The 27589-nt window shown below is 52.1% G+C and overlaps 3 protein-coding genes across 5 annotated transcripts in view; all 3 read left to right on the top strand.

Annotated features, from left to right (window-relative positions):
* kif19 (kinesin family member 19) overlaps positions 1 to 19219 on the top strand; it is a 29153-nt gene extending 9934 nt beyond the window's left edge. Inside the window, exons 3-20 of the mRNA XM_047032442.1 lie at positions 5787 to 5897; positions 5984 to 6071; positions 6996 to 7132; positions 10130 to 10255; positions 10494 to 10688; positions 12023 to 12169; positions 12295 to 12417; positions 12577 to 12733; positions 13035 to 13209; positions 13510 to 13708; positions 14066 to 14336; positions 14556 to 14677; positions 14766 to 14923; positions 15811 to 15916; positions 16699 to 16822; positions 17235 to 17626; positions 17737 to 17905; positions 18076 to 19219. Of these exons, the coding sequence (XP_046888398.1) occupies positions 5787 to 5897; positions 5984 to 6071; positions 6996 to 7132; positions 10130 to 10255; positions 10494 to 10688; positions 12023 to 12169; positions 12295 to 12417; positions 12577 to 12733; positions 13035 to 13209; positions 13510 to 13708; positions 14066 to 14336; positions 14556 to 14677; positions 14766 to 14923; positions 15811 to 15916; positions 16699 to 16822; positions 17235 to 17626; positions 17737 to 17905; positions 18076 to 18188 (2913 nt within the window). The 3' untranslated portion in view covers positions 18189 to 19219. The remainder of the gene's footprint in view (positions 1 to 5786; positions 5898 to 5983; positions 6072 to 6995; positions 7133 to 10129; positions 10256 to 10493; positions 10689 to 12022; positions 12170 to 12294; positions 12418 to 12576; positions 12734 to 13034; positions 13210 to 13509; positions 13709 to 14065; positions 14337 to 14555; positions 14678 to 14765; positions 14924 to 15810; positions 15917 to 16698; positions 16823 to 17234; positions 17627 to 17736; positions 17906 to 18075) is intronic.
* A 522-nt stretch (positions 19220 to 19741) lies between these two features.
* On the top strand, positions 19742 to 27237 carry galk1 (galactokinase 1). Of its 3 annotated transcripts, none has more exons than XM_047032584.1 (8): positions 19742 to 20136; positions 20329 to 20518; positions 20861 to 20980; positions 21318 to 21453; positions 21856 to 22037; positions 22435 to 22585; positions 23016 to 23178; positions 26778 to 27237. In XM_047032584.1, exons 1-8 carry the CDS (start codon positions 19972 to 19974, stop codon positions 26847 to 26849), a joined length of 1179 nt encoding a protein of 392 aa, XP_046888540.1. In that variant the 5' UTR covers positions 19742 to 19971; the 3' UTR covers positions 26850 to 27237. The 3 variants fall into 3 exon arrangements, with proteins under 3 accessions (XP_046888540.1, XP_046888541.1, XP_046888539.1); XM_047032585.1 differs by lacking the exon at positions 26778 to 27237 and adding an exon at positions 24163 to 24284; XM_047032583.1 differs by lacking the exon at positions 26778 to 27237 and adding an exon at positions 24050 to 24238.
* On the top strand, positions 24295 to 25872 carry LOC124475781 (BTB/POZ domain-containing protein KCTD11-like). The gene is made up of 2 exons (XM_047032587.1): positions 24295 to 24720; positions 25134 to 25872. Exons 1-2 carry the CDS (start codon positions 24295 to 24297, stop codon positions 25611 to 25613), a joined length of 906 nt encoding a protein of 301 aa, XP_046888543.1. The 3' UTR covers positions 25614 to 25872.
* Positions 27238 to 27589: the final 352 nt, after the last annotated feature.

Raw genomic sequence — 27589 nt, 5'->3', positions numbered from 1 at the left:
TGTTACGTTTGTGACTCAGAGGACCCTGCGATCCATCCGCGGGGTTCGCAGGTGGGCGACGCTGACGAGCGACCCGGTGACACCTGTTACACGTACGCGCACACACGCACGCACGCAAACAAGCAAGAGCGCAGCGATAGGGCTGTAGGAGGAGATCATCCCGAAGATGAGAGGATAGATAGAGAAGGAGGGCTGGAGATGCTCCAACTGGAAGATAAAGATAATCCCCCATATACCTCTAAACCAATGTGTGTATTTGTGTGTGTGTGTGTTTCTGTGTGTCTGTGTGTGTGTGTGTATTACTCGCAGCTTGGAACAGCTGCTGAGCGCCTTTGGAGCGGTGTGAGTTACTGGCCGCTCTCTCCACAGGGCCTCAGACTGGCTTCCAGATGGCCCACCCCTCCTCATCATTATCCTAATGGCAACAGGTGTCTGTCTGTGTTCGCCTCCACAGAGAGGGGTGCCGTGCCCATCTCCCCGCTGCTATAGCAGCCTGTGAGTCGCTACGGGGGACAGGATTAGAAGGGGATGGTGTCACCACACACACACACCCTTTTAGTCTTTATCTCCACCATGCATGCTCAGCCGCTTCTTCGCAAACAAGCCGTAAACCCCATGTACATACGTGTCCCAATAGCCGTTAGCGACAACACAATCCCTCCACATGCATAGAGAGATATCTCCTGGAGTCAGACCCCCCCCTGGCCATCTGTTCCTGCTCGACATGATCAGTGGTCTTCCATCATCTGCTCGTCCATGCCATGTGGTTGTCTGGGACCGATCGCTATCCCGTGTAGTGTGTTAAAAGCGTGTTCTATCCCACAGCTCGGTTTGCAGGCTGTAGCTGACGCCAATCTAACCAGGCGCCATGTTGCCTTCCTTGTTTACAAATCATTCCTCTGACTGGCTGTCTGTCTGTCTGCCTGCCTGCCTGCCTGCCTGCCTGTCTGTCTGTCTGTCTGTCTGTCTGTCTGTCTGTCTGTCTCTCTCTCTCTCTCTCTCTCTCTCTCTCTCTCTCTCTCCCTCTCTCTCTCCCATGAGCTAATGTCCTTAGAGGGGGCTGATTACTAGTGTGGCCTGTGCGCTTCTCGGAAGAGGCTGAGTGTAATCCTCTGGTTAGGATGTTTACAGGACGCTCCTCCTCAGGGTCTGGATCAGGGCCTGGTGGGAGACACTGGTCAGCATCGTGCGGCTTAACCGCTGTCACACCCTAAAGCTGCACTCAGTGCTTATGTTATATCTTCACGAGATGAACGCATGTCATGAGCCGTTTGTGAGACGACCATCTGGTCGAGGTCGGGCGCCTAAACGTCGATCCCATTGGATATTTCTCGTGTCATCGACACCTCCATCCGATAACGTTTCGCGTTCACGTGGGGACGTTGTCTCCCGGTGCCCGCCTTCATACCCGCACGAGTGTGCGATACTTGGCATGAGAGTGTGTGTGCCTGTGTGTCTCTGAACGGGAAGGGGTCAGAGAACCAGAGAGCACCAGGCAGGTGAAACCACAGCCAGGCCTTCAATTATGGAGCTCACCTGGGCGGCACCGACACGGGGCGGCAGTCCATTCAGCGTGGCGGCCCGAGGGCAAAGCCGCTGGGGCTGACGATGAGAAACCCTATCAGCCTCGAGGATCATGATCCGGCCCGTCCAGCGCCATCGCTTTTTATGGTGTTCGGAACGACACCATCGAACTAATTGGTTTCGTGTCGCTGCATAAGCAAGCTGTTGTTATGACTTTAGGTGATGGGTGCCCATGACTCGGCATCAATATTTCAAAAGGCTTCTCTCCCTCCCGTTTACATATTTTTTGTATTCTTGCCGGTGTCTGAATTCACGCTCCCGCCCTTTGTGTTCGGAAGCTGTTTCGAGCCTCGCGTTTAACTGAAAGGCGGCTCTGCGGGGTTTGACATCTATTGTTGCCTCTTGGCGCCCCGATGAAAAAAAGACATTACTTTGTCAGTGCCGTCAAGCAGGAAATTGCTTTCCATTTCAACACGCGGCACGCGCGTGTGTGAATGTGTTTGGCAGGCCCCGTGCCCTGTTTGCGTCCAGGCGACTGACGTCTCCTTCGTCGGGGGCATCAATAAGTCAGGAGGGAGGGGAAGTGATGCCGGGTCACTGGTTAAAGCACACGTACAGGCCCGGCCGTTTGCGCGGTGGGGAAATCGTACCGTGACAACCCCACAGGTCATCTGTTATCTCTACGGGGCTTGAGAATATGCTCAGCCGGGGGAAACACCTGTCCCTGACAATGGCAGAATGATAAGCTGTTCTCTGGGAAAGCAGGTCGGCAGTCAGGCAGGTGTACCTCGGTTCTCGGTCGTCGCCTCAGTGTGATCGAGGACGGCAGTGAACTGTACTGGACTGTGTGTACTTCGCTACCGCCGGACAATGGGGCCCGAATACACACATGCACACTGTTTACCCACGGCTTTGTCAGTTGGGTTGGTTAACATCAACTATGAAGTCGTCTGTAATATTTGATTTGGGGGGAGGGTGGGGAGTGGGGGGGGGGGGGTGAGCACGTATTGTGTCCGGTTTGTTTGTGGATTTGGTTGCTGGGCAGCTGGTCCATCGCTGGGCAGCTCAGGGAATGGATGGAGAATAGATTGCTTATCGTCCTTCCACTTTCACCTTTCATCGCTTATTGTGGCGATGTGGGCTGGGTTGAGACTGACGACCACCACAGAAGTACCTTATCTGCTGACTGGCCCTGTCAAGGCCAGACTTGACCCAGTGTGGGAGTGTACTGTACAAGCCCCTTCCCACGTGGTCAGCCAAGCCTTCGGCCGCCCAGCTTGTCCGGACCTGCTGCTTGAGGATGAAAGGATATCGTGTGCGTGTGCGTGTGAAAGGTGAATGTTTGCATCCATAGCTACACAGTCACAATGATGTGAAACCGGTGCTCCCAATCACTCCCGAGACATCTGGACCCAAGCTGATTGGCCGGAGGACACTTCAATCACAAGGTGATCCACATATGGATATGACCTGTAGGGTCATATCCATATGTGGATAGTTCATCTTGTGTCAACCCAGCCAGTCCATACTTTCTTTGTATTTACTTAGGAATGGTCCATGTCCTACTCTTTCTCGCATAACTGTCCTACGTCTTTTATGACTGAGCTACTCACATTCCCATGGCATGTGGAGTCAGGTGGAGTCAGGTGGCTGAGCGGGTAGAGCATCGGGCTAGTAATCTGAAGGTTGCCAGTTCGATTCCCGGCCAGTGCACATGACGTTGTGTCCTTGGGCAAGGCACTTCACCCTACTTGCCTCGGGGAGAATGTCCCTGTACTTACTGTAAGTCGCTCTGGATAAGAGCGTCTGCTAAATGTAAAATGTAAAAATGTAATGTGTGGAAGGGTAAAAGTCTGTTCTGGTGGAAAGATCTGTTTCCACCAAAGGTATGTCTTCTGTCTAGATTCTGGAGTTTAAACACGTTCATCCGTCAGCCGAGGGAAGTGACAATAACACCAGACAAGAAATAGGACTCTGAATTATGAATAGATCCACGGAAATGGTATGCTGCAACGTGAAGGTCAGACCGCTTCTTTTCGTAACGAACACAAAGAGATGGTGGCGATAGGAAACAGCTGGCATTGGGAAAGGAAGGCAGGTGAAAGCACAAAGCCCAACTTGTCTCTTGTTTCATACGGCCCTGGCAGCTCTATCCCGGTCTAAGCACAGGAAATGGGGAAATACACTCAAAAGGAGACATAACTGCAATCAAATAATTGATGTCAATCATTGTATTATATGAAGAAAAACAAACGATATATATTGTAATGTATAAGATATTAATAAGGTAATATAAAGGAAGACCGTCTCAATACCGATTAAGATTTACATTTGCCAATGGTTAATCCTTCGATTGATCCCACACATGGTTGGCAAGATGCATATGCTCGTCTGTACAAAAGCCTTCTCTCAAAACACACAACGGTGCATACACACACACAGACGCGCGCACACACACACACACACGCAGGCTATGTGGTGTGGCAGGGGACACAGAGCAGAGAGATGGAGTGACACCCCTGTGGAAGTCCCTCCCCTGGCCTGGTCACATACCCAGGACACTCTGACTCTGGCCCCGGCCCCAGCCCTGGCCACAGACACCAACTTGGTAGCTTACAACAGCCTGTTTCCTGAGAAACCTGAACTGAGTGGGTACGTCATCGCTGCCTGAGTGTGTGTGTGTGTGTGTCCACTGGTTTTTAGAAGGACAGAGAAGAACGTGTATTTAGCATCGCAGTCATCAGCCCCCTGTCACTCCCTGATACTTGTCCCACTTCCTGGCCGGACCCTCGGCTGTTCCCCTGACCCCTCCAACACGATCCACTCTTCTTCTGCTCTCCTGTTTGGCCTCCTCTCTCTCGCCACCGCAGTGGCCGAGAAAAAGGAGAGTTGTAATGAGAGGGCAATGAGGAGCGCCACACCTTGCAGCCTAAGGCCTTACGACAGGGCCCCTTGGTTCGAATCCCCTCTCTTTCTCTCTCTCTCTCTCTCTCTCTCTCTCTCTCTCTCTCTCTCTCTCTCTCTCTCTCTCTCTCTCTCTCTCTCTCTCTCTCTCTCTCTCTCTCTCTCTCTCTGTGTCTCTCTCTCTCTCTCTCTTCCTGGCAGTGCCCTAAAAAGGCTCTGGGCATCTGTCCCTCTCTCATTTCCTCCCTTTTCCCTCTCTCCTCTCCGACGTGTGCTGATCACGAGCTCCGTCCCCCCCCTCCGTAATTAGTATGTGTTTAAAAGTCAGATCTCTCCTCTTGAATTTCAATCGAGGGGCTTCAAAGTGAGCGGCCTGGCGCTGGAGGGGGGGGGGGGGCAGGGGGGTGTCATCAAACGAGCCGAGTCCTCGCCTCTCAAGGCCTCGCGCGCCCCCCCCCCCCCCCCCCCCCCCCCCCCCGTGAACGAAGCGCAGCGTTTCGACCCCGTTCCCCCGGTGAATATTCAAGGGCCACGTCTCCCGAGTCCCAAGCGTCGCGCTCGTTAGCGTCCTGCCGTTAGCGTCCTCATCGGTGGCGGAGGTGCAGGGAACCCGACCGGCACTTAGCGAGGTGAATACATATCTCCGCCTCGCCATTTCTCCCTCCCCCCCTGGCGTAATTGAATGAGTCGTCGTCATTATCACGGTTATTACCGCCCGACAACGTGCCGTTCCCTTTTTGTACAGCCCCTCCCGACCGCTGTCGAAAGCGAGCCTGGGTCTGAATGGCCTTAAGTGGGGTTTTACGTCAGGGATGATTGTGCGTGATGGTTCCGGCCTATCTCTCTCTCCCGGTAAATGACACGGAAGACACAATGGCCGCCATCAATCTCTCTGTGTTTGGGGAGGGGGAGTGCTGTCGAGGCGGCGCCGACCCCGTCGCCCGACGTCAGGTCTTTTGTCCTCTTCCCCGTGAGCAGGGTGGCTAAAAAGGGGGACTGTCATCCTTTAAATCATCCCTGCTTGCACTCGTCCCGGCCGCTGGACCCGGCGTCCGCCCTGTGCGACTGCGGTGTTCACGTCTGGGCCGGACGGTCGTTATGAGCCGTGGGCGACCGTCGGCAGACATTCATGGTCGAGGGCCGAGGAGGGCCTGCGAGTGTCCGGAGGATGATTGGTCGACGCCGAGGCCACGTGGTTGACGAGCCGCGCTGCCGTGCGATGACAACATCCGGCTGCTGCCGACGAAAGTTGAGAGATGGATGGAAGTTGCGCAATGGCCGATCGTTAAACTCTTTCTCTCTCTGCCCCCTCTCTCTCGCTCTCTCTTTCTCTCTCTCTCTCTCTCCCTCTCTCTCAGATGGTGGTTCTCATGGACCCCATGGAGGACCCCGACGATATCCTGCGTGCCAACCGCTCCAGGGAGAAGACCTACATGTTCGATGTGGCGTTCGACTTCTCGGCCAATCAGGTGAGAGGACGGCGGGGGCTCCGCTGTGGCGCGCCGCTCGCCGGACCGCAGTGTCGCTAACGTCCTTCTCCTGTGTTCCCGCGTAGGAGGAAGTGTATCGCTCCACCACCAAGGGCCTGATTGAGGGCCTCATCTCAGGCTACAATGCCACTGTCTTCGCTTACGGACCCACAGGTTCGTGTGTGTGTGTGTGTGTGTGTGTGTGTGTGTGTGTGTGGTGTGTGTGCGATACGTCCCGACTGCTCGTTCACACAGCCACCCACTGTCTGCCTCCAATTTCACGGCCGATGCTCGTGCCGTACGATTGCTGCTGAGTCAACGGCGTAAATGGAGGGCAGCTGACCTTCTCAGGCGTCCTCTTATCTCCTGCACCTCCACCCCGGCCTCGGTTGTCAGCCAGCGAGGACATCCTTGAGGGCTAATTCACCCCTCGCTACCCCTCCCCCCCCGACTTCGAAGCTACCCAGCTCACTTCCCGTTGTCCTAATATCCGTGGAAGGATTCCAGTCACAATCCGCATCATCTCCCACTCTTGTGATAAAGCCTGCCGTTAGGGGAGGCTAATTGGCCCGGTCTGCGGATTACCTCAGGGCGACAGGAAGCTGATGTCAAGGAGTCCTCCTGGTTTGTTTAATGGGCAGGTGAGAGAGGGAGGTGTTGTCATGGGTGACACCTGTTGATGAGTCGAGCGCAGACAGCGCAACAGGCAGACGAGGCCTGTTCCCCAACTGTAGTCTCTTCCTCCTACTGTGCCGTAGCTCTGTCCTGCCCTCTCTCGCTCATGCCATCCTCCTCCTCCCTTCCTTACTTCCTCCCTCCCTCCCCCTCCTCTTCCTCCTACCTCTTCCTTGACCTCCCATTGCACAGAAGTCATAAGACTTCCTCACTCTTCATATCTGCTCATGTAGAAGTCAACTCAGGGATTTCAGTCCTCTGTGTGCCTGTGTGTGTGTGTGTGTGTGTGTGTTTGTCTGTGAAACTCCCTGTCCCAGAGATAAGGTCTTTAACATAGACCTTACTTTTCAAAGAATCAAGCGTGACCAGCTGTAATAGCTGTTGACTCATTTGTGGCGTGTGTGTGTGTGTGTCTATATGTAGGTTGTGGGAAGACGTATACAATGTTGGGAACGGACAAGGAACCAGGGATCTATGTGCGTACTCTGAACGACCTGTTCCGTGCCATCGAGGAGACCAGCGATGACATGCAGTACAGCGTCTCCATGTCCTACCTGGAGGTGAGTCCGCTTTCGTGGAAATCTAACCCTAACCCTAACCCTAACCAATCCAACCTAACGACGCGTGCCACTCCCTATGACACGCTGAAACACACCCACACACAACGCACACACACACACGCTCTCTTCCTAGCCGAGTTCATCAGAGGTGAAGATCAGGACTGGTTGTCATGTGTTACTAATTGCCCATAAAGGGCCACAGCCCAGATCCGCAAGCCCCCTTTATCTGATAAGATTCTTACTGTCAATAAGAAGATCCATCACTGATAAAACTGTTGCTAACCACTGGCCAGTAGCATGCTATGTTGTCTGCCTATCTGCCAATGAACTCTCATTGGTTGACTCCAGTTGGTGCCTGGTTGGCTGAGAGATTATCTCAGTGACTGTGTGATAGAATAATAGATTGTTTGGGGAGTTATAGCAAACCCAGACCTGAGTCGGTGTGGACTGGGACAATATTGACACTGGCAATGGGCGTCTTCATTAACAAACAGCCACTGTGTTGGTGAACACATCACCCTTGATTGCCAAATCCCTTTAATGGAATTGAAAGCAGAGGACAAAGCTAAACAGTGTTAATGACATTAAGGAAGTGTGTTTGCTCCATTGCTTTTGGATTCGATTAAAGCTATTCTTGTAATGGAATTAAAAGGGGGGATTCAAGGGGGTTTGTAAGTAGACCCATGTTCAACTAGATTATTTCCCTCTTACAGGACCTTGGACATGTTCAGGTTTCTATGTTGTTTCAGTATTTTTCCCTCCTGTACCCTATAAGAAACAACAGCTCAAACCCAGCAAGCGGCAGCCATCTTGTCATGCATGAATAGAATAACAACAATGTTCTTCCTTTAGAAAACACGGGGTGGGGATATAACAGTGGACCACAAAGACTAGTGACTCAGACGGCATAATTTCAACTTGTTAAGTCTGACAGCACAAGGGAGGAGAGCGAGAGATACAGAGAGAGAGAGGGAGCCGGAGAGCGAGTGAAAGAAAGCAGGGGAAAGACAGATGACGGACATGTTTTAATGAAGAACCGAGCATGAAAAGAGCACTCCTCTATTCATCGTCAGATGTGGGAGAGATGCAGAGTGAACACATTTTTGTTTGTGTACAATCACCAATCATGTCTTTCTAAAGAGCGAGGGGGAGTGTGGCGTGAGACAGCGAAAAGACACATCGGAAAGCCGCTGTTAAACCCCCCTGTCATTTGGTTTGACATGTGTTTCCACCACCAGTTTTCTGGACTGTTTGAGCTGTTGGGTAGAGAGATGCGGATCATTAGATCCAGTGGAAGGGTCTCTTAGTGAGTTGTAACGTGTTCTAACCTGGCCCGTGGTCCTATTCTGGTCTGTGGTCCTAGTCTGGTCTGTGGTCCTATTCTGGTCTGTGGTCCTAGTCTGGTCTGTGGTCCTATTCTGGTCTGTGGTCCTAGTCTGGTCTGTGGTCCTAGTCTGGTCTGTGGCCCTAGTCTGGTCTTGTTCCCCTAGTGTGGTCTGTGGTCCTAGTCTGGTCTTGTGGTCCTAGTCTGGTCTGTGGCCCTAGTCTGGTCTGTGGCCCTAGTCTGGTCTGTGGTCCTAGTCTGGTCTTGTTCCCCTAGTGTGGTCTGTGGTCCTAGTCTGGTCTTGTGGTCCTAGTCTGGTCTTGTGGCCCTAGTCTGGTCTGTGGTCCTAGTCTGGTCTTGTTCCCCTAGTGTGGTCTGTGGTCCTAGTCTGGTCTTGTGGTCCTAGTCTGGTCTGTGGCCCTAGTCTGGTCTTGTGGTCCTAGTCTGGTCTTGTGGTCCTAGTCTGGTCTTGTTCCCCTAGTGTGGTCTGTGGTCCTAGTCTGGTCTTGTGGTCCTAGTCTGGTCTTGTGGTCCTAGTCTGGTCTTGTTCCCCTAGGGTGGTCTGTGGTCCTAGTCTGGTCTGTGGCCCTAGTCTGGTCTGTGGCCCTAGTCTGGTCTTGTGGTCCTAGTGTGGTCTTGTGGTCCTAGTCTGGTCTTGTGGTCCTAGTCTGGTCTGTGGCCCTAGTCTGGTCTGTGGCCCTAGTCTGGTCTTGTGGTCCTAGTCTGGTCTTGTTCCCCTAGTGTGGTCTGTGTTCCTAGTCTGGTCTTGTGGTCCTAGTCTGGTCTTGTTCCCCTAGTGTGGTCTGTGGTCCTAGTCTGGTCTTGTGGTCCTAGTCTGGTCTGTGGTCCTAGCGTAGCTTGCCCTGGAGCTGTGTCCGTGACGTGTGTGTTTGCCGTTTCTAGGGAGCGACGGGTTGCCACTGAACTCCCTCCACAAAGAGGTTAGGTGTTTTACGGCCCGGTTCGGCCATGCACACACATCTACTCCTGCTCACCGTCACGCCAGATGCTGCTTCGTGTGGCTTTCTCACTCTCACTCTGTTTCTCTCTCACACACGCACACATCCATACACGGAAACTCAACCCCTCATTTGACCGACATTACACCAAGTGTCACTACCCCCTGTTGGACAATAACAAATATTTTAAAAATGTCTTCTTCTATAAACAGACACTCTCTCCCATCTGTGATGCTTCCCTCCCCTAATCCCTTCATAGGGATGGAAAGAACAACCCGATAAAACGCCCTATTTTCCATCTGGATTGGCCCAACTGGTCTGGGTTAGCTCAGTTAGCGAGTGGGGTCATTCAGGGAAGCGAATGACGAGTCATCCACTCTCCAACAGTGGATACACTGTTAATCCCGTCTGTCTGTCCTCAGTCGATCAGTTTCCTGGCGGCAAGGTTGGGATGTCACCTTCCACCTGACACTTTAATGTGTGTGTGTGTGTGGGGGGGGGGGGGGGGGGGGGGGGGGGGGGGGAAGAATCACAGTCTACCCCAGATGATCTAATCTTGAGAGGAACCGGCCTTTCTGCTGACAGAGCCTCCCAAGACATGACGGAGTCCACTTGGACAGACGGCCTATGTTTGCCCTCTAATTTGAGCTCTACCCTGAAGGCCACGAAGTCCAAAGGAGTTGTTCACCCCGCGTTGCTTCCTGGTTCCTCTAGATCTACAACGAGATGATCCGGGACCTTCTGAACCCGTCTTTGGGCTTCCTGGACCTCCGAGAGGACTCCAAGGGGGAGATCCAGGTGGCGGGCATCACCGAGGTGTCCACCATCAATGCGCGCGAGGTGAGCAAACTCCGACTCTGATATCAGCTCATATGCACGAGCATGGAATACAAATGAGCACTCACACTCTCACATAGACAGACACACAAACCCATTGTTTTATCACAGAATCGAATGCGATTCATGTATGAATACTGACTTTTCCCATCTGCCTCGACAGTGCCAAATGAAAACAAAAATGGAGGCTAGCTCGCGTCACAATGCTAAACGTGTGTTTGTGTGTGTGTGTGCGCGTCAGATCATGGAACTGCTGATGAAAGGCAACAAGCAGCGCACCCAGGAGCCCACGGCGGCCAATCAGACGTCGTCCCGCTCCCACGCCGTGCTGCAGGTGGCCGTGAGGCAGCAGAGCCGCTCTCCGGACGTGCTGCAGGAGGTCCGCTTCGCCCGCCTCTTCATGATCGACCTGGCCGGCTCCGAACGGGCCTCGCAGGTGACGGCTCGTGGAGGGAGGGGTGGGGAACTAGGGGCCTTAGTGTTCCAAGGTGTATTTGCGGTCGGGTGGACGCACGTGTGGGGAGGATTCGAGGGCTGTGACTGTTTTGGTGGGTGTGTCTCTCTCCTTACAGCCACTACAGAATACAGCCACTAGTATGGGCACATGTCAGGGTTCCAGCGCTCCATGGGTCAAGTGTGTGTGTGTGTGACAGAGAAAAAGAGAGAGAGAGAGAGAGAGAGAGAGAGAGAGAGAGAGAGAGAGAAAGGAGAGAGAGAGAGAGAGAGAGAGAGAGAGAAGGAGAGAGAGAGAGAGGAGAGAGAGAAGAGAGACGGAGACAGTGTGCTCTCTCCTCTGCAATACATTCTGGTGTCGATCCCCCACACGCTCGCTCACACACACACCCCCCCTCCTGTTGTTTTCGTCTAACACGAGGGAGGTGTTCCTTGAGGCCCCGACAGTGCACCGAGTCTCCGTGCAGTACAAGGGGCCTAGGAGGGATAATGTGTCTATTGCATTCTGTAGGGCTTATGCAACTCATGATACTTGATATCAGCTTATCTATGTCGGGATTACAAAATGGTTGCCCTGCTGTAACTAGGTACTCCAATGGTTTTATAGAACACTTATGGAGTCATTCCAAAACTGTCAACAATGGGAGTCGGCGTGTTGATGTGTTGGGTGTATGCCGTGAAAGACGTCCACATAAAGGCTACTTTGTTCATTTCTCTTGTGAGGGCAGCGGAACAATTAGCTGGTCCAATTTGTTGCTCCCCCGTCTTCAGAACATTATCAAGGCCGTTCTCGCTATCCACATTGACACGCCACTCACGATGAATGTTTTGCGTTAGCATCTTTATGAAGGTTGTCAGATCCCCCTCCTCCCCCCTCCCCTCCTCGTACAATCCTTACAACACGAGGGAAAAAAAAAACATTCAATCGCGCCTGAAGGGAGAAAGCACTTATTTACCATGGAGACTGAAAGGTTAACCGCTCACGTGGATATATGGCCTCCGCGGACGTCCCGTATGTGGTCCTTTAAGCTCGGGGGCGAACAAAGAGTGTTTCATCAGCCCTGCCGAGGGGACCTGGTCTGTGGGCTGTGGAGGACAGGGCTGTGTGCTGTGTGGATGTGGATGCTGTGTGAAGTGTGGGCTTCTCCCGGTGAAGGATACTGTGGAAGGCTGTGGAGGGCATGTGGAGGGGGTGGGGAAAAATGTTGAGATGTAGTGCCCTCTGCTGGTTGAGAATGTTATTGTTGGTTTTGGAGCTCCAGCTGGTTTCTTTTGACTACAAAGACCACACTCTCTTTATCTTTCTTTCTTTCTCAGACTCAAAACAGGGGTCAGAGGCTAAAAGAGGGGGCGCACATCAACCGGTCTCTCTTAGCGTTGGGCAACTGCATCAACGCCTTGAGCGAGAAGCACGGCAACAAGTACGTCAACTACCGGGACAGCAAGTTGACGCGCCTGCTAAAGGTCAGAACCCAAACATCACTGACCAACCACGTCTCTGTGACGCGCCCGCTCCAAATCCTTCCACCCTCCGCTGCGTGTCAGCGTGTCGCTTATTTGCCGTGGCCTGACTGTCTTGTGATTGGCAGGACTCGCTGGGCGGGAACAGCCGGACGGTGATGATCGCTCACATCAGCCCCGCCTCCCTGGCCTTCGAGGAGTCTCGGAACACCCTGTCCTACGCCGACCGCGCCAAAAGCATCCGGACGCGGGTGAGCTCGGCGTTGTGTGTTCTCCCCCCCCCGCAAAAAAGAAATGACACCCCCAGTAGCCCCCCCACCCCTCCTCTCCCCACCCTTCCTCCACCCCGTCCCTCCTTCCACCGTTCCCTGGTTCCTAAACCAGCTCGCTGTGTGGTCGACCTCCCGCAGGTCAAGAGGAACCTGTTCAACGTGTCCTACCACATTGCTCAGTACACGAACATCATCTCCGACCTGCGCAGTGAGATCCTGCGGCTGAAGAAGAAGATCGCCGACCAGGCCAGCCGCCAGCTGAACTCGGACCGCGCGGACATCCGTCACGTCCAGGGTAATGCCCCCAGCTTGGCTTGCTGCCCTCCTCTCCCGCCACTCAGACCCATGTCGTTCCCAGACTTGTTTACGCCCTAAGCCTCACTGTCCAAATCCTTGGAAATCAATTACCTCGTCAGTGTCAACAGCTGATGTCGCGCGAGGACAGCGCGAGGACGTGTTTGTGTTTGACTGTCCTGTCCTGTGTTTACCTCTCCTCCTCACCTCTCCTGTCCCCTACTCTCCCCTCTCTCCTCTCTTCCCTTCCTCTCCTCTCTTCACCTCACCCCTCCCCTCCCTTCCCTCTCCCCTCCCCGTAGCGGAGGTGCAGGCTCATTCCACCCAGCAGAGCCGGGCTGAGATGGACCAGCTGAGGGAGCAGCTCTTGGACGCCTTCCGCCAGCAGATGGAGATCAGGAAGAGCCTGATGGAGCTGGAGAACAGCAACATGGAGATCCAGATGGACATGTCCAAACACCTGCACACCATCACCGAGTCAGTGTCCCAAGAGAACGTTGTGACTACCCTGCACGTTGTTGGCTCTGTACCAAAAATATTTTTGAGCCATCTTTGAGCCATCGTACCTAGATAAGACTTATGACCCAATTGAAAGGTCTGGCTTATTTCAGCGATGTAACTATTTCCTGCCAAACGAGGCCTCGTGTCTGGCCTGAGTCCAATTCTCCTCACATGAGCTGGTCTGTTTCCCCCCAACAGCACAGGTGTCTAGGGTTAAAGGAACAAGCAATCGCAAACAAAATACCATGATCCGCTCTTGTCGATTTGCCTCCGTAGCTGGGAGCAGGAGAGGATCCGTCGCAGGAGGAAGTGGCGAGCCGAGAAGAGGAAGGAGAGCTTCAACAAGGACGAGAGTGAGAAGGACTCGGACTCCCCAGAGTCTCCCCCCGACAGCACCGAGACCCAGCAGGTGGCCGTGGCCAGGGAGACCCTGGTCACCCTCATGGCGGACCAGAAAAAGATCCTGAAGCAGAAGGTGCGTGTGTCTGCACTCCACACCGTGGCCTCTAGAGGGAGCCGGACAGCAACACAAGCACACTTACTATGGGATTGGAATGGGATGTGGGTGCAGCATGTTTGCGGTTCTTCTGTGAGTGTCTCACCAAACGAGGCCAAGACACGTTGTATGTATTCATCTTCGTACTCCCGCGGCTGTCGATAAATGTCCGAACGAACATGTGCGATAAACGTAAAAGTCATCTTTAGAGGTAGATCATTTATTTCATAAATTGCATTCATTTTGGATCATCAAAAAGCCAAGCCATTGACTGTACAACAACACAAACCGACGCCACAATCCGTCTCACCCGCCGTTCCTCCTCCTGTCCACCAGGCGTCGCTGGAGCGCCGCTTCCTGGAGCTGCGGGAGCGCGCCCAGCGCCTGGAGGAGCTGCTGCCTCGCCGGGTGAGCTCCGAGGAGCAGCGCGAGGTGCTGGGCCTCCTCTGCAAGGTCCACGAGCTGGAGATCGGCAACGCCGAGATGCAGTCGCACGCCCTGCTCAAGGACAACGTCATCCGCCAGAAGGACTTTGCGGTGCAGCGCTACGAGCAGCACAGGCTCCTGTGCGACGACATCATCCAGCAGCAGAGGCGGTTCATCGACGGTGCGTCCGCCCCCCGCGGTGAACATGCGCTCCCTTATCCTCGCTTTACGGCAGGGGCCTGGGGGGGATGTGTTGCCGATTGGCCCTGGGTCAGGTCGCCTGCCTCGGAGAAGGAATGCTGAGCATTCCACGTGAAGCCAGTGGAGAGGGCGTGTGTTTGGTCTTCCGGAATGTTCTCCTATAGAAAGTAGTCTAACTTGGTGTGTGTGTGTGTTGCAGACCACAGCCTCCTGGTCCCCACTCACCTCCAGGAGCTGTATGACATGTACGTGAGGGAGCTGGATGAGAGAAACCTGAATCGAGCCATGGCCCTGGATAAGTACGCCGGGCGCACCTTCAAGGTAGGAAAACAAACACAGACACACACACACACGTAGAGGCTCCCACCCGCACAGATGCTCAGTCCTTCCCCTTGCTGCCTCCCTCCAGGAGGGCTCCCTGCCCAAGATCGCCCTGCCCTGCCGGGGCCGAGACCACCTGCCGGAGCTGGACTCGGACCAGGAGAGCGTTCGAACCTTGGGCTCAGACACCAGGCGTGGGCGGGCCCGCCGGCACACCCTGCCCCCAATCCTACCTGAGCCAGTAGGGTAAGAACTTGGGCCCCGTTCACTAAACCAGTGCTTCCCAACCTTTTTTTCCTTGGAGCCCCCCCCCCCCCCCTGCTTTTACCGAAGGAAAGCAGAGCCCCCCTGACTCCCCCACCCCCCCTCACACACACACCAAAATAATAAAGTGAATCATTCCAAATCTTTATTGGTGAAAATGTACTTCAATTGTAGTTTTTCTTTCCTTTTGTCTTTGGTTCGCCCTGGTTATCTTTGTTTATAATTTCCTGTAGGCCTATACACACCTGCACATATTGTTACTAAAATAATAATAATGATTAATTATCAGCATGATAAGTGATTAACAGCACCTATATAGCTCTTTCCTCAGTGTCCCTCACACCAATTTACTGAAACAGGGACATTTGTTGCATACACACATGCACATCACACTGGTTTTGAAACAGCTTTAATGTAACATAAAAAATATATATATTTTGGTGATGAGTCCTAAGCAGTTTTACGTTTCTTAAACACGTTGTTTCATTCATATGGTGATGGTCTGACTGCAGGAAAAACAAGCTGCTAGCTGAAACTGATGGAGTGCACACATCATTTTTCTATGGAATTACCGCTTTCACTTTTCTATGCCATTATTATATTTTTTTTGATTGGACTTGGCAATGCAAGCATTTGATTTTTAAAGACATTTTAAAAAATAGAAATTTTACAGTTAAATTATAGTCGAACAATTTATGCATGCTTGACCTCAAAGCAAATGAGATCACCTGACCCCCCCCCCCCCCCCCCCCCCCCCCCCCCCTGTGAACTCTGGCACCCGGTCTGGTTGGTAACCACGGCACCAAACCAGCGCCTCCCTCTGTCTTTGTCGAGGGCGTCTGTCGACAACGTTCTCCTCTCGCACACAGGGACAACAACCGCATGTTCAAGAACAGCCCTCACGCCCGACAGATGAAGCAGTCGGTGGTGATGACGCCACCTCCCATCCACATCAACGGCCACGGCAACCGAGAGGTGAGGCCCACCTGGGATATGAACCTGCCCTGGGGAGCTGGGGGTGAGGCCCACCTGGGATATGAACCTGCCCTGGGGAGCTGGGGGTGAGGCCCACCTGGGATATGAACCTGCCCTGGGGAGCTGGGGGTGAGGCCCACCTGGGATATGAACCTGCCCTGGGGAGCTGGGGGTGAGGCCCACCTGGGATATGAACCTGCCCTGGGGAGCTGGGGGGTCATATGATAACGCATGTGGAGTGGTTGTAATCCTGTGTGTGTGGTGATTACTGTGTGTGTGTGTGGTGATTACTATGTGTGCGGTGATAACTCTGTGTGTGTGGTGATTACTCTGTGTGTGGTGATTACTCTGTGTGTGTGTTGATTACTCTGTGTGCGGTGATTACTCTGTGTGCGGTGATTACTCTGTGTGCGGTGATTACTCTGTGTGTGTGGTGATTACTCTGTGTGCGGTGATTACTCTGTGTGCGGTGATTACTCTGTGTGTGGTGATTACTCTGTGTGCGGTGATTACTCTGTGTGCGGTGATTACTCTGTGTGTGTGGTGATTACTCTGTGTGTGGTGATTACTCTGTGTGTGTGGTGATTACTCTGTGTGTGTGTGGTGATTACTCTGTGTGTGTGTGGTGATTACTCTGTGTGTGTGTGGTGATTACTCTGTGTGTGTGGTGATTACTCTGTGTGTGTGTGGTGATTACTCTGTGTGTGTGTGGTGATTACTCTGTGTGTGTGTGGTGATTACTCTGTGTGTGGTTGTAACCCTGCGTGCCGTGTACTCTCCAGCTGCAGCCCTCCGCCCCAGAGAGCGCCCTGAGCTACAACCACCTGAGCCACAGCGTCAGCAGCCACCTGGACTCCTCCCCCGAGAGCAGCGAGACGGGCGCCGATGTCGCCCTCTCACACAAGGGTAAGAGACTCCACCCCGACCGTCACCCCGCCCCGGAGACCCAGGGAAAGGGGACGGACGGAGGAAAGTTGACGCTACGGACGCTACGGACGCTAGGTAGCGTGGAAACCAGTGTTTTTGATTTGCACTGTGCCCAAGGAAGAGCTGTTGGTATATTTGTAGAAGTTAATAAGCATTGTTTATTCAAGTCTGGTCAAATAGTGAGTGAGGTGGTGAGCGGTTAGGAGGTGGTTTTGGGCCAGTAATCTGAAGGTTGCCAGTTCGATTCCCGCCCGTACCAAATGACGTTGTGTCCTTGGGCAAGGCACTTCACCCTACTTTCCTCGGGGGAACGTCCCTGTACTTACTGTAAGTCGCTCTGGATAAGAGCGTCTGCAAAAGGACTAAATGTAAAACCGATTCGCCTCCACAGAGAGGCAGCAGATCCTGAAAGGCGTCCAAAGCATCGCGGTGAAGGCCGCCCGCCGGCGCTCCAAAGCCCTGGAGGTGGACGCCCTCCGGCTGCCCCCTCCCCCCTCCCCCCTGGACCCCAAGAAGCAGAAGAGCAGCCTGTCCCTGAGCGAGGCGCCCCCCAGGGGCCCGGCCCTGCGCCACGGCCGGCAGCCCAGCCCCGAGCTGCGCCACGCCACCTCCGACGACAATCTGTCCAGCAGCACCGGCGAGGGCCCCGGGCCCCAGGGCCCCTGGACACGCCCGCGCCACCGCGCCCAGGCCGCCCCCAAGATCCCCACCCCCCGGGAGCAGGATTTCGAAGCCCGACGCAGGAAGAGGCGTTCCCGCTCGTTCGAGGTCACCGGCCAGGCGGTGAGTGTTTGTTTTTTGATCAACTGGCTGATGTCATTGACTTTGGATTGGGAACTACAGTTCCCTATGGGCAAACTATACGTAATCCGTATACTATTTGAATCCCCCAGTTTCCTCAGTCAAAGACCACTACTGCGCAGCGGTTCCGCCCTCTGGACAGTACATCAGACCCCCACCTCCACATCAACGGCCAGCCCCAGGCCCCCCTGCTCCGCCCTCAGCACAGGGGGGTCCCTCCCCTCACCAAAGTCCGGCTGCCCCACAACAGCCAGCAAGCAGGTCAGCCTTCACCGTCTCATAACACACTCATAAATGACAGATAACGCTTGTCTGAAGATGCCTCCATGCCGGTCTGGTGGTATGTCGAGCTTCCTTGGACCAAGCAGAGCTGTGCCTTATTGTCAGTCCAGTGCTGGAGGTTGGCCTAACGGTTGGCTTGTCTTTTTCAGAGCCCTCCCCACTGGCTCACACGAGCACTCTTAAGCGTGTGTCCCAGCTCAGGCAGCCCCTGCTCTACATCACCACCACGGGGGCCGGGGGCCAGCGCACGCGCAGGCACTGAAGAGCCGGGAGGCAGCCCAACACCAGCACCGATCTGGCTAGCCGAGCCTGGAGGGGGAAGTCGCTGACTTCTCCCTTCCTCGGAGCTTGTTTTCTGGGCAGGGAGGTCCAGGATACGCCCCTCGTTCTACGTCACCGACAGAGGGAGAACGGGGAGTGTGATCTGCCTGATGGGACCCCCCCCAACCCCTCCCTTATGCCTTGGGCTGATCGCGGAGGTTCACCAATAGAAAGCGGTAAAGACAGTATGACCTCATCATGGGCCCCAAACACCATGTGTATGCCTGACTGTCCTACATGTGTTTTTCTCTGGTCAGTATACCCTGTAGATGCCCCCCCCCCCCCTCCTCCCCACGCTTCTAAGAATGACCTGCAGGACCTGTAGTTGATTAAAGATAGCTTTGGGACGAAAGTCAATGCTTTTCATGAACTACAATGTGTCGATGTTTTGTCAAGCTACTGAGTGGATTTGTTAGAAATGTTAACACTGTAATCTTCAAAGACACCATTGTGTCGTGTGGGTCAGTTGAACTAACCAGACAGGGGTTCATCTAACCTACCTTAGACCCAGCCTTATCTGAAGAGAAGCTACTGAGAGTAGGCAGTGACTGTGATTGCACATTTGATGTGATAAACAAATACTGACATTAGTCATACCATACCATTGTATTGTATTTGAGGGGGGTTCAATATCGAAATCACAAAATGAGGATATGGTTCCTTCTGTATTCAGCTTGAGGTTGATACATTTTGCTTTGGAACCTGTGAAGGTCTTTATGCCTTTTGTCACCCATACATGATTTCTATGTCCATGTCTTGCTCTAGTAGTGCCAGTCATAACAGCACTACAAAATGCATTCCCAACTGTAGATTGTTTTTTTAATGATTGACATTTTTCTGCTGCCTTTTCTTTGATGATACATTACCAAAACGTTTGTCTTCGACATTGTTTTCATAATTATAAACACTTTTTTCTATGCTTTATTTTGTACTTTTTTTTTTTGTACCCAAATAAAATTGTCATGAAATCCGGAGGGTTGTGATGTATGTGTATGTGTGATGTATTTGTAAGATTGATAGAATATGCCTTTATTCTACTGATGCTACGCCACACTGTGGGCCCCAGTATTCATAAAACATTAATATAACATTTTATATATATATATATATATATCAACCAACATACAGTATATCAACCAGGGGCCTGTACTATGAAGCAAGATCAACATTCCAGAATGCACATGCAATGTGCAGAGGCTAGGACAGGGCCCGAGGCAGAAGCCATTCCTACAGAAATCTCCTTCCATTGCTCTGGTTATATGGTTAAAGCAAATCCCATTTGCGCTATAACTACACCGATTTAAAACATTTCAGATTTTTTCTAACCGTGTTGTTTTAATGTTAAGTGTATTTAAGGCATGCAACTATAACTTGCATGTGTAAATGTATGAAATGTATCGTTTACAATATTTGACACTAAATGTATTTTGATACATTGTTGAAAAGCATTAAAAAATACTAGAAAGACCTTTATTCTGAAGCTGACCACGTAAATTGTTGGATAAGGAAGTGAATGAATACCGATCATTGCGACAAACATATGACATTCTTGTGACTACTTTCGCTAAGATGAAATATTGATATTTTAAATCTTGAACGTTGTCATTTACTTGTCATACTGTAACATAGCGATATTTGACCACTATACGCTGTATACTGAGACGCCAAGTTACACAAGGTAATTCCAGTTTTGAATGTTGTACGCTCCGTAACACTCTTGCGCCATGGCCAGCATAGTTCCGAGTGTTTCCGATTTGGTGGCGGAGGCTCGGAGTGTGTTCGAGCAGAACTTCGGGGGAGATGGTCCGGAGGTGGCGGTGTGCGCTCCTGGGAGGGTTAACCTGATAGGGGAACACACTGACTACAACCGAGGATTCGTCTTGCCGATGGTGAGACGAAAGGCGCGGACGGGGGATACTGGTTGTCGATTTAACATTTGAGAAGTTGATGACGATGAGATTTTACACACTGGGATTTTTTCCAATTAAATTCAGTTTGCCCAGATCATTCAAAATGTGCACACACACACACTGCTCAAATCACCTCTCCCTACGTCCATCCATCTCTCCTCCCTCTCTCAGGCTCTGCCTCTGGTGACAGTGGTGGTGGGCAGTCGGACTCCGGGCCAGAGCGTAACCATAGTAACGGCAGAGAAGGATGTGGAGGAGCCCAAGAGGGTGACCTTTGACCTCCCCAAACCGGGGGAAGTTTTGTCTTCTGGGAAACCCAGCTGGGCCAACTATGTGAAAGGAGTTGTGCAGCATTACAGAGGTAAAAAGACAACATTATTCCATTCTTGTGGCGCAGAATTCTAATACCAAACCAGACTGTCATCATCAGAATCAGAAACGGATTTATTGCCAAGTAAATTTTCACATACAAAGAATTTGCTCTGGTGATGTTGGTGCACACAATAAACAGAAGTAAAATATATAAAGAAAGAAGTACTGTGGTGAGGCTATATATAAAATATACAATTTTCACAGTAACAAAACATTGTTTTTATGGTCTAAATCTCCTTTATTACACTCATCCATCTCACTACCCCCCTTCACTCTCTTCCTCCTGATTTTATTCCCCTCTCTCTCATCCGTTCCTCTGACTCCCCCCCAGCTCCAGGTCTCCCAGGCTTCAGGGCAGTGGTAGCCAGCAGCGTTCCTCTGGGTGGAGGTTTGTCCAGCTCTGCCTCTCTGGAGGTGGCCGTCTACACCTTCCTCCAGCAGCTCTGTCCAGGTGGGACCCTCCGACACACCCTGGGCTTCACACTGCCACTATGACATAATCCTGTACATAATCACCCTTAATCACAACCCTAAAGCTTAACACTTCTCCACCCCTCCCCTCCACACCTCCCTCCTACCACTTTCCCTCCCTTCTTCCCTCCTCCCCCCCTCTTCCCTCCTCCCCTCCCCCCCCCCCTCTTCCCTCCTCCCCCCCTCTTCCCTCCTCCCCTCCTCCCCCCCCCTCTTCCCTCCTCCCCCCCTCTTCCCTCCTCCCCCCCCTCTTCCCTCCTCCCCCCCTCTTCCCTCCTCTCTTCCTCCCCCCCCCTCTTCCTTCCTCCCCTCCTCAGACGACGGGGACCAGGTGGCGAAGGCGTTGGCATGCCAGCAGGCGGAACACAGCCATGCCGGCGTCCCCTGCGGCATCATGGACCAGTTTGTGTCTGTCCTGGGACAGGAGGGTCACGCTCTGCTCATAGACTGCAGGTGGGCCCAGACAGCCTCTCAGGACGCCGGCTGTACCGGAAAGCATCACTACTCATGTGTTATTTGTTTTTGTATGGAATGAGATTTGCTGGGATATGTTTTGACCTTCCTGTGGAGCCAAAGGTACATTTGTGGAGAATAAAGATGGAAATATAATATTACCCTTACATTTAATTTGTTTAGCAGATGCTTTATCTAAAACATCCTTAGAAAGAAGTAGTATTCTATTTCATGATGTACTTTTTGGATGTACTATTTATTATTTACAGTTTATTCCCTGCCTGGTAACATTCGAGCTATCTTCATTGTCCCATTGTGAACTACCTATCGAGTTGACTCCACAGCAACAGATGACACAAACTTCCTGTTGTTTTGCTGTCTCCCTTCCTGTCTCTGTCCCAGGTCTCTAGAGGCGACCCTTGTGCCCCTGGCTGACCCCGCCCTGGTCATCCTCATCACCAACTCCAACGTCAAGCACTCCCTGACGGGCAGCGAGTACCCGGACAGACGACGGCAGTGTGAGCAGGCCGCCGCCATCTTGGGAAAGGCCAGTCTCAGGGAGGCCACACGGAAGGATCTGGAAGGTTAGGAACAAACGAGGGAACAAGAGAGGGGGGAAGGAGGGAGAGGTGAGGATAGGAGAGGAGGAAGACAATGAGTAGAGGAAGTGGAGGAGGAAAGAGGAGGAGAAGGTGGAGGAAGAAGAGGAGGTGGAACAGGAAGAGGAGGCGGTGGACGAGGGATAGAATGAGGAGGAGAGGTCAACAAGAAGCAGGATGTGGTGAACAGGAAAACGGATGACTTGAAAGTTATAAAGTTGATCCGAAATGCCATTTTGTTGGTTTCCGAGTGGACAGTGGGGTTGCATTCTCCTCAGTCCTCCTCCAGAGACAGCTGACGCGAAACGAGGAAGTGTATTTTCGATCTTGGCTCTGCCGTGTCTGTCTGTCTGCGTTCTTATTTTTCCTCCCATTGTTGCAGACGCCAGAGCCCGCCTGGACGAGGTCTCCTGGCGCAGGGCGCGTCACGTCATCGAGGAGATAGAGCGCACCGCTCGGGCCGCCGACGCCCTGAAGAGAGGGGCCTACCGGGAGTTTGGGACACTCATGGTGGAGAGTCACAACTCCCTAAGGTACGGAACACGACTGAACATGACGCTACTGAACGCTACTGAACGCAACGCTACTGAACGCAACGCTACTGAATGCTACTGAACACAACTGTACTGAGCGCTGCAGAACACAACAAAACTGAACATGACAGCATGACATGCATCAAGGGGAAACCCCCCCCCCCCATTTCTTTTTAATACCCTGCATATTTATTAAAGGGGTTTTTCACAGTACAGCTTCCTTTTAGCTATTAATAAGTACAGACACTGCAATGAAAATAAAAACTAAAGACATTAGAAAACAGACATGGGCTTGAAAACGAAACCTCACTGACCAAAGAATGTGGAATTGAAACATAAACATAAAATAGACTTTTCAATCCAAATAATAAGATAATACCATTGGTGGAGAGGTGCTGTTCTGAGTGTGTCCCCTGTGTGCTGTGTGCAGGGACCTGTACGAGGTGAGCTGCCCAGAGCTGGACCAGCTGGTGGGGGCAGCCATGCAGGTGGAGGGGGTGTTTGGGAGCAGGATGACTGGAGGTGGCTTCGGGGGCTGCACTGTCACACTGCTGGAGGCCAGCGCCATAGACAACACGATGCAGCATATACAGGTGGGAGCGTAAACACACACACACACACACACACACACACACACCCTTCACAACACCATGCAGCATATACAGGTGGGAGCGTAAACACACACACACGCACACACTAGACAACACCATGCAGCATATACAGGTGGGAAGACAAACAGACACACACACACACACCAGGCAAAAACACACTTCAAGAGGCCGGCACCATCGTCAACCCCATGCAGCCATGCAGGTAGGAATGTATACAGACAAGCACACACACACAGTACCTTAAAGGAAGTAGGGTGTGGACTTCTGGCAGTTGACTGTGGGTAAACAAAACAGTGTGACTTAAAGTGGTTCAGCAGCTATTTTTATCATGTTTTTTTTTAACAGCTTTAGCTGCATCCTCCATAGGAAGGGTCAGCCTGTGTGTGACCCGGACAGTCTCAGAGACATAGACAGGAGAGCGAGAGAGCGAGAGAAAGAGTTTTGCGTGCCTGCGACCAGGGGGTACGAGTTGCGAATAAAAGCGAGCTCTGTAGAGCTCTGGTCCAGAAGGGTCCGTTTATTAGCATGCAAGTCTGGTCACAGTGGCCCTCTCTCCCTCTCTCTCTCTCTCTTTCTCTGTCCACTGAAACACGAGCAGCTGGCTCACACAATAGGCCCAGGCCACTGACATCCACCACAGTCCTAGACATTTTCTAATCCACTCCCCGGAGCAACTTGAGCTACACTGTCCAGCACACCTGGAAATGACCCCCCCCCCCCTCTCTCTCTTTTTAATTATTCACAAATAGTTGTTATTGAGATAGACAGAACTTGTTTTCAAGCGAGACAAACACAGAATTCGTCTTCTTTTTTTTCAACCACCCCGTATCCCCTGGTTACCACTCTGCCTCAGCGCCCCGCAAAAGAAAAGAGTCCTCCCGGAACACAAAGGGAACCTGCTGAACTTTTGGAACTCCTCTCCAACTCTCAGAGTTCCATCCCAGAAAGATCCATTTCCCCCCGCAGGAACACCCTCGAGATCCAGGGTGAGCCACAGACCAACACAGGATCCCCCGGCGGATCCCAAGACCAGCTCAGCTGATCCACCCTGTAAACCGAAACCAACAGCTCGCCTCACCCGTCTAAGAAGAGGGAACAATGCTGAGTCTCAACTCCCAGGACCGTGACCGCGACGACACCGTTACCGGGCCGTCCCTTCGGGACCCGGTGGCGTTAAACGTGGGGGGGGAGCTGTACAGCACCACCCTGGACACCCTCACCCGCTGCAGGGAGTCCATGCTGGGGGCCATGTTCACCGGGCAGATCTCCTCGCTCCGCGACCGGCAGGGGAACGTGTTCATCGACCGCGACGGGAGACTGTTCCGGTACGTTCTGAACTTCCTGCGCTCGGGCTCGCTGGACCTGCCGCGGGGCTTCCCCGAGCTGGCGCTGCTCCGCAGGGAGGCGGACTTCTACCAGATCCGCCCCCTGCTGGAGGAGGTGCGGCGCTGCGAGGAGGCCCGGCCGCTCTGCGAGGGAGGGGGCCCGCCGGGGGCCATGCTGCTGGCGGAGGTGGACTGTAAGGTGTGTCTGTGGGTGTGGCGTGTGGGGGGGGGGGGGGGGGGGGGGGGGGGGGGGTTTCTACCAATTGTGTGCGTGTGTACTGTACAGAGGATGGATTGGTCAGTGGGTGTGTATACAGTACTCTGCAAAACGTCTTAGCCAACCAGGATGTTTGACATGAATATTGTCTTAAATATCAACGTCTTTGTTTTCTGTGTTTGCACGGCGGGTATAAAAGAGCAATGTTGAGAAAATGTTTGCTGGGCCATTTCTTTCTTTCGTGAAGCGTTTTTGCTTTACTTTTGCTTTTTGCCTAAGGCTTTTGCACAGTACTGTATGTGATTGGAGTCACCCTTTATTTACCCAGGAAGGGCTGATGGGTATTTGATTCTGGCCTAGCTCAGCTCACGGTCAGCATGTGCGTCTCCTTCCAGGTGCGCGTTCTCCACTTCAATGTGCGCCGCGGGCCCGAGAACTACGAGCTTTGCACGTGCTCAGTGCGGGTTCTGACTGCAGAGCTGTTCTGCACCTGGCGGGCCTTCCTGCTCCTGCTCTGCGGACGCTTGTCCTACTGGACTCCCCAGGGTCTCAGTGCCCCCCAGTTGGCCGAGCCCAGGCAGAACCGGGTGAGGCTGGAGTGGGTCCCCAGGCCAGAGGAGCTGCCCCAGGATCAGTACAACAAGCTGCGATACCAAGGCCTCGTCGTCACCGACCCGGAAACATCGCAGACCCACCCTGGAGGGCCCTGCGATGTCGTCAGTGAGCGCCGAGGCCCCTGTGAGGTCACAGACACGCGCAGCTTCGTGGAGGAACTGCTGACGGTGTCGCTGGCCGAGGGGTTCAGGGTGGAGTCGGTGACCCCTGACCCCGCGGATATTCTGAACTGCAGTTCGCTCCGTCTGGTCCGCAGCTGATTGGATCGTGAACAACTGAAACCCAGTCTGATTAGGCCTCCCCTCCTCCCCACCAACCAGCTAGGACTTACAGTTACTTACACTCTCAAGACTTATAAGACTTACCGTTAGCGTTCATCCAAGTCCTTTAACTCTTGACAAACCAACACTAAAAGTGACTCAAGTTGTCATGATCTGTGTCTTTTTTTTTTGTACGTTTGTTTTATTTGTTATTTTTGACACACACTAATACAATATTCAGAAAAATAAGAGACGTTCACAGAGGTGTGTTTTTGTGTTTTTCGAAGCATCCACACGATCAGTGTAGTAGCGGACTTTGTCGGACCTTTCCTGCCATTAGTATACAGAGAGGTTATTCCATATGAGAAAGAGAAGCACCCTACTTCATTGTCTAAAGACACGTCTTTCTCAGACAAGCTAATTTTGTGTAGGAGACGGGGGGGGGGGGGGGGGGGTGAAGGCTTATTTTAGAAAAAGGGGGAAGGAGTGAAGAAGGAAGTTTGTGAGCAGAAGGGATGAACATCGTAAAGGAATGGTTTGTGGTTGTGAAGCAAAACCCAAATGTTCTTCCTTTAACCCCCTTCCTCTGGCTGGGTCCTCCACTTCCTGTCCGAGCCTGATCCAGTTTATCCATTTAGCAGACACTTCTTTACAAAGCGACGTACAATTGGTGCATGTAGACAGAACAGACAGTTCGAACAGGGTTTCTGTGGTTAGGGTGGAGGAACGGTGTGTATTCACCAGCCTTATCGCAAAGTAACCACGTCTTAGCTACCAGCTGTTTACCACCACTCCCACAGTATTGGTGGCTGGTTACTATCCAATGAGATGACAGGGACATTAGTGACTCCTTGTCACCATTGTAGGATGCTTGGTGGGATGGATATAACTCAGTGATTGGAGCTTTTGACTGCAAATCAAGAGGTGAAAAGGGTGACTGAAAAGGTGATGAAAGGGTCTCCCAAATGAACACTTTTTTATTATTATTATTAATAGTAAACAAGTTCAGATGTCTCCATCAGTGAAATTAGTCACCATTAGTGATTTCCAATTCAAGATTACCCTTCAGACAATTACAAATCAATTATTCACCACAAAGTCCTACCTAGCATGTTGGAGTTCTATTTTTGTAAAGAGAAACTCTGGCTGTGTTTGTCTCTCCAGGAGCGATACGGTGGATCTCCGACATTCTACATCACTACTCCCTCCGCTGGAGCCAGGATCGTCAGTCCTTGAAGCAACATGTACACGATTTCACGTCACAAACTTGATTGAAACTTGAATTATTAACACGCAACATTCCCGTTGCATTGAATTATATCACACTGAGATCTGTATTATAATTGTTGCTACTTTCATGTGACATATAACATGTTGTAATGTGTGAAATTGTACACTGGGTGAAATCAGGTCAGCTTCCAACAGCTTCCAAATCTGTCATCTGTAACAGTCTGCGAATTAAGTGCCTCATCCACTGTTATTTTGTATAATAACAAATAGCACCAACTAGCCTACCTTTTTAACTTGAAAACGGAAAACGTCAAATAAAACATAAAAAGAAACATCTTAACTTCACGTTGAACTTGATTCAAGAATAAATAAATAGTAAAATCAAGTACCAAATAGATATTTGTTTTATTTTCAAAATGACCATAAAATATAAATGATAGTAGATGGGGAGTCAGGTGGCTGAGCGGGTAGAGCATCGGGCTAGTATTCTGAAGGTTGCCAGTTCGATTCCCGGCCGGTGCACATGACGTTGTGTCCTTGGGCAAGGCACTTCACCCTACTGCCTCGGGGAGAATGTCCGGATAAGAGCGTCTGCTAAATGACAAAATGTAAATGTAAGTAGACCCCAAAAAGGAGACAGCCCCATTGTTATTGGTTAACATGAGCGACCTATGGACATACATTGAATGATTAGCTAGCTATCCCGGAAATGTTTTTTTTCCTCGGGAGGCGGAGTCAGCAAAGGT

Source organism: Hypomesus transpacificus, chromosome 13 (assembly GCF_021917145.1).
Source record: "Hypomesus transpacificus isolate Combined female chromosome 13, fHypTra1, whole genome shotgun sequence".
Taxonomy (NCBI): Eukaryota; Metazoa; Chordata; class Actinopteri; order Osmeriformes; family Osmeridae; genus Hypomesus; species Hypomesus transpacificus.
Note: the sequence above shows the minus strand (reverse complement) of the source record. Positions and strands in the feature narration are given on the sequence as shown.